Below are 6,000 nucleotides of genomic sequence, written 5' to 3'. Positions count from 1 at the left end.
ATAAAGAATCCTTATATTAGAGGGAGCTTTAGTACAGATGTCTGAGGTCCTTATTATGTTATTTATTCGAATATTGGAAATAATGTTGAACAGGAAACAAAAATATCTACAGTCTATATCTATTAAATACTCAGGACTGTATCTTATCAGTTCTTAGTAGGTACTTACGGGCAATTTTCTGCACCATTTTGGCAGCTAGGTAAGATTAGTATGATTGTAGGAAAATGAAAAGAAAAGCAAAGATGATAATTCAAGAAAAAAACATAAGGAAAACGGACAATCGCTTACAGAGGTGTTTACAGAATAAAACACAGCCATGGTTAACAAAGGCAACAGAAAGGGATGTTCTTTATACAAATGAGGCTTTTGTGAACAAAAAAAGAACGAGAAATATGAAACATGTACATTGAAACCTTGTGTGCTGTCCCTCAGCCTGAAAAAACATGTAACACAATCACTTGCATAGTTTTCCATTCTTTTTCCCTTTCATGCAGCATAATAAATGGTGGAGAGCAGGATTCTGGATTGTATTATTGACAACTGCTGCTATTCATTTTTTAAAGTAAATTTTGTTGGTTCACTCAGGGTGGGAGTTTTAATTAAAGTACTGAAAATACTAAAGCCTGGTTCTGACTGTAGTTGGGTCTGCCTGTGTAAATCCTTGTGCCCAGACAGAGTCAGTTACAGAATTACGGCCATAAACAGTGTTGGTATGTATCATGTGTGTTACTACAGCACCTACGAAACACAGAGGACATAGTACAGGAGTATAATGATGACACGACGTATTTCAAACCTATAATTTATTTATTAACTCCTTCTACATTTTTCCTCTTAATAAATGGATGCATAAAATATCCCATTTCCAAAGAATACAGCCACATCCCCACATCATATTTCAGTACAACAAAAATTTGTGCAAGATTAAAAGGAAACTAACACAGAAGTATATCAGTGTGACTGGGCCAAGGAAGCTCAGCTGGGAGTTAAAGTGGGATTCCTCACCAAAAGTGAGAGAGATGGAGTAAGACACTGAAGGAATTAGGTAATTCTGCAAACACTTAGGTCCCAAAGGCAAAGTCATCTGTTTAGGTAAAAATTAGTAATGAAGATCTTCTAGCGGCTCTTGGAGAGGGTACACTAAGTTATACAATAGCACTGGCTACAGGTACCATAACAGTTGCATAATACAATCCAGAAATGATGCTGACCCTCTTCAGCTTTTACTTTTTAAACAGCACTACTTATTTGCTATGCACTACACAAGATAAAGATGCAGAATTTTAATGTGCGCCCAAGATTATATAACCATCTATGCATTTACAGTAAATAACAACATCAGCAACCCGAGAATGATTTCTACCTTACTTTAACACAGTTAAAAACAGAATGTCCTGAAATATCTTCATTTTTTTATTTGGGAATTTTAGTACACAAAGCCATCTGTCTTTTATTTGATTTTCATAATTTTCTTGTCTTCTCCATATTTTTTAAGGTATTTTGTTTAAACAATGGGCATATATCTTTTCTGGCCCATCTTCTATATTTCTGTACTATTCTGTAGTGAGGTCATAACTGTATAACCATGACACAGAAATTTATATAAAAACAGATCGTTGTTGCAAACCTAGAATTATGCCTTTCCTGAAGAATCAAGAAGGAAGAGGAACTGGGTAATAGGAAAATACTAATGTAATTAAATAACTTACTAGTAAAGGAAAACACAGAAAATGAAGGAGCAGGTAAAATGCTTTTGTACAAATCTAAAGGTCTTTACTCATGTAACTCTCTTTGAATTAATGACAGTTTACTTAACTTTCAGGAAAAAATCATGATGTGGTCCTGCATAGACATGTAACATAACCTCACAACAGGATATTTGCTTATTCAGGGTTTTTTTTACAATTCTGAGCACCATTATGTTATTTGGATTTAATAAACCAGATTCTATGGTATTTTGGGGAGGTATATTTCCAAAGATGAAATTTTGAGTCTGTCTACCCAGCACAATGAAGATGTGACTGCTGTGCAGGCAGGCGTACACAGGCTTGCTTTGATCTAGCTAGAATGGGTAACTGAAGATACAGTGGCATAGGCTTCAGCACAAGCTAGCAACCAGAGTACAAGCCTGCCAGGACCCTGGCTACTTATTCAGGTTACTGGTCTACATGATTGCCCATATTGCATCTTCACTGTTACCTGAGCTAGCTAGAGTAAAACTAGTACAGATATATGTCTGTCCATGCCACACTCGCATCTTTGTGTTGCTGCGTAGACATACCTGTCGTAGCAAATTCCTTTTACTTGAGAAGAGTGAACCAGTTGGCATGATTAAGTATTTGGAGATCCAAAGATAGGTGATCAGTTAGTTGGTTCAATAGTCATAGCAAGGATTTTGATGATGATTCCTTTAGGCAGGGATCCATATGGGCAGGGAGGGAATAAAGCCAATCAGTGGATTTTAAAAGGACTTACAAAAGGAACGTAATGATCTATGTATCAGTTAATGTTAAACTTGCCATCTGAAGAAATAGGAATAGTATGAAATACTGTGTTTCAACGCACAAAGTTGAAATATATTTAGAACGAGCAGCTGTTAAGGAGTAAGCTCATGCCTGTCTAAACTGTCACAGTTCTCTGACTGCACTATAACAGCCAGTGGATCAGTTAAAATGTCAATCTTATTCATAAATCAGAATCACCACTTTGTCTCTCCCAGTAAAAACAATTAATTGCAACATGCCTTACCTCATTAATGCCTGGGGTAATTGTAGGTGCAGCAATAAAAACAACAAAAGGAGCAAACTCCGCAGTTCTCAGGACCTTCAGTGCCTACATGAAAAACACTGAATACTTTAGAAGAGGAACAAATTGATTCAGATGACATGCATTTCAACACAGAAGTAGAAGAATTAACAAGACTCCAAGTAAGTTTTAAAATATAACAAATACACTTTACAAATTAAAGTGGGTTGTTCAATTTATACCCATAATGCTCTGCAAAGAGATGGGGAAAAGGGGGGTGGTCCTAATTGCAGATTTATCATCAAATTTATTTAACGATAAATATATGTTGGAATATATGAAAACATCAATATTTTAACACAGGGACATTTCCCGTAAAGAATAGAATAAAAATGTGTTAGACTAAACAATTTTTATTAGCCAGGAAAGCTTTTGCTATGATGTTATAGGCAGGACAAAATATAAACTGTGCTTCATAATCAATGCTGAATGGAAAATCATAGCAAAAAATTCTGGCTGAGATACTGTTCAACCTGGAGATAAACATATTTTTATTACTTGCTGGCACAAAAAAAGTTCTAATGTGAAAACTTCAAAGCTTCCAGGACAACCTGAGGGTACTCACTAAACATAGTTTGATAAAGCACGGCTAGTGGCTCAGCTGTAAAACCCACATGGTGCATTTTTGCAAAAGGGTAAATGGAAAGCAAACAGTCACAAGCAATCTGTCTCAAACAGGAATAAGAGGTGAGCCAGTTTCATAGATGCCCAGTCCAGACTGGAACCTGGAGCAGCAAGCAAACAACCTATCTGATCTCAACTGCCTGTGTATGTGGAATAAAAAGGTGCAACCCATACTCTTATCCGTCCTTTCCACCCACAAGGTCCTTTTAAAAAAAATCCATTCTATCCCAAGCCGAAACGGATGTTCCTCTCTGGTGCTTGAATTCCACCCTCAGAAACCATCACTTATGCAAGGCTTCTCAAAAGAAATGAGGTAAATCCCCTCTGTGAGGGGCAGGAAACCTCACAGCGCAGAGAATGTCTGGAGGTGGAATAGGGAAGCATTGCAACAACTAAGACTGAGCTCATGGACAGGCTGGCCCTACAAAGCTTGCTATGGAAAGAGATTGCTAAGCAAGTGTTTAGGGGAAGGAGTACAGCATAAAAATATGTATACACAGGTTTACTGAAAATATGATCATACAAGACCTTACATTTATGGAAACTAGTTAAAAAGTCAAGGACATATTTTCAAATAAATTCAAATGCCTTCTGTAAATCCCACTACTGGTATACATAATATAGCCATGCTCGCATATAGCATACTCTTACACCATTTTATCATGGTATATCATACTAGTTTGCATTTGAACTACTACAATAGAACAGACTGTAAATACTGTTATGAATGTAAAATGCTGGTAGAGTTGTGATTTTTAAATGTATTTTTCAGAGAGGTACTACTATGACTGCAATGAATTAGATGAACCCTGTTACACAATGCCATTTGATGGCTTATTCTTGTTATGCAAGTCTCCACTGTAATGAAACTGGAAGTCTAACAGCTGCAACGTCCACAACAGATTCTCTGGTCTAATGAATTCAGCCATGGAGAAGTAGTAACGTGACAATATAACTGCCAGTGTAATGCAAATATGCTGTATTTACTCAAATATAAGATGATGTCCCAATAATTAGATTCTATATAAGGAAAAATTATACATTTGTTATAATATTCCAGTTACAGAATCTAACTGTTGGAGGTTTGCCTTGAATTTGTCCCCCTCCCACTACTATAGCAGGGAAAACAAATCTGTGAGGGGGTCAGGAAGCTCCTTTGCTCTCTATGTGTCATTCTTCCCCCCACCCCCCACCCAACTTCTTTCTCTTGCATCCCCTTCCTCCCTTCCTTACTGTCAGTTCCTGCTCTCCCTCAGCACATGGAAGAGAGAGGCAAAGTTGAAAACACTGATCTAGATATAAACACAGCTATTGTAATTTGTATATACACATATTACTATGTTAGAGGTTAGGGCTAGGATTCAGACAGACCCTGACAAATTGAAGGATTGGACCAAAAGAAACATCATGAGGTTCAAGAAGTGCAAGGGCAAAGTCTTGTACTCAGGACAGAACAATTCATGCACTGGTACAGGCTGGGACAGACTGGCTAAGCTGCAGCTCTGCAGAAAAGGACCAAGGATTACAGTGGACAATAAACTGAAGATTAAGCCAACAGTATGCTCTTGTTGCCAAGAAGGCTAAAAGCACACTGGGCGGTATTAGTAGAAGCACTGACAGCACACTGAGGGAAGTGATTCTTCCAGTGAGGCAACACCTAGAATACCGTGTCCAGTTTTGGGCTCCCTGCTACAGAAAGCATGTGGACAAGCTGGAGGTCCAGTGGAAGGCAACGAAAATGGTTAGGAAGCTGGGAGGAGAGACTGAAAGAACTGGGCGTATTTAGTCTGGAGGAGAGAAGACTGAGGGGATTTAACAGCAGCCTTCAATTACCTGAAGGGGGGTTACAAAGAGGATGAAGCTAGACTGTTCTCAGTGGTGGCAGATGACAGAACAAGGACCAATGGTCTCAAGTTGCAGCAAGCAAAGCTTAGGTTAGATATTAGAAAAAACGTTCTCACTAGGAGGGTAGTAGAGGACTAAAACAGGCTACCCAGAGAGGTTGTGGAATCTGCATCCTTGAAGGTTTTTAAGACCCGGGTAGACAAAGCCTTGTCTGGAATGACAGGCCTGGGGATGGTCCTGCTTTGAGCAGCGTTGCACTAGATGATCTCTTGAGGTCCCGTCCAATCCTAATTTTCTAGGATTCTATGATTCAATGTAGTGGCTCACCATGACTTCAAAAAGAATTGATGTGAAGGTGACTGAGCTGAATGGGCACTACCTATATCTTATTCAGACAGGCTGCACTAGCCTATCCTTGTGGTAGGTTCCCATTAGTATATTTACTGAAGGTAGGCTACTTGTTTTACAGTCATGCTCAGTGTTGGCTACATTTTAATCAACTTCCTAGGTGATCACTATTACTAAACACATACTGCTTTTGGCAGCAGTTTAATGATAGGCAATGCATTTAATGAGGTTTCCTTGTATGCAATGATAAGACTAGAGGCTTTTTTCTCCCATGCTAACTGGGGGAAAAAATCCTAGTCTTCTATTCAAGTAAATACAGTACCATTGTGGTCTCCGTTAGTTTTACTTATATGGGGATGAGCCCCTGCAGATCACAGT

General features: G+C 38.5%; 1 protein-coding gene across 11 annotated transcripts in view; it reads right to left on the bottom strand.

Moving 5' to 3' along the window:
* Positions 1–6,000, bottom strand: part of CASK (calcium/calmodulin dependent serine protein kinase) — a 353,223-nt gene that overhangs the window by 5,975 nt on the left and 341,248 nt on the right. For all 11 annotated transcript variants that reach the window (XM_025204952.1, XM_014520563.2, XM_025204959.1 and 8 more), the window contains one exon: positions 2,749–2,832. In XM_025204952.1, coding sequence (XP_025060737.1) covers positions 2,749–2,832 — 84 coding nt within the window. The remainder of the gene's footprint in view (positions 1–2,748; positions 2,833–6,000) is intronic.

The sequence above is a fragment of the Alligator sinensis genome, unplaced genomic scaffold (assembly GCF_000455745.1).
Source record: "Alligator sinensis unplaced genomic scaffold, ASM45574v1 scaffold243_1, whole genome shotgun sequence".
Lineage (NCBI taxonomy): Eukaryota > Metazoa > Chordata > Crocodylia > Alligatoridae > Alligator > Alligator sinensis.
The sequence above is the reverse complement of the archived record's forward strand: the minus strand, read 5'-3'. Positions and strand labels throughout refer to the sequence as shown.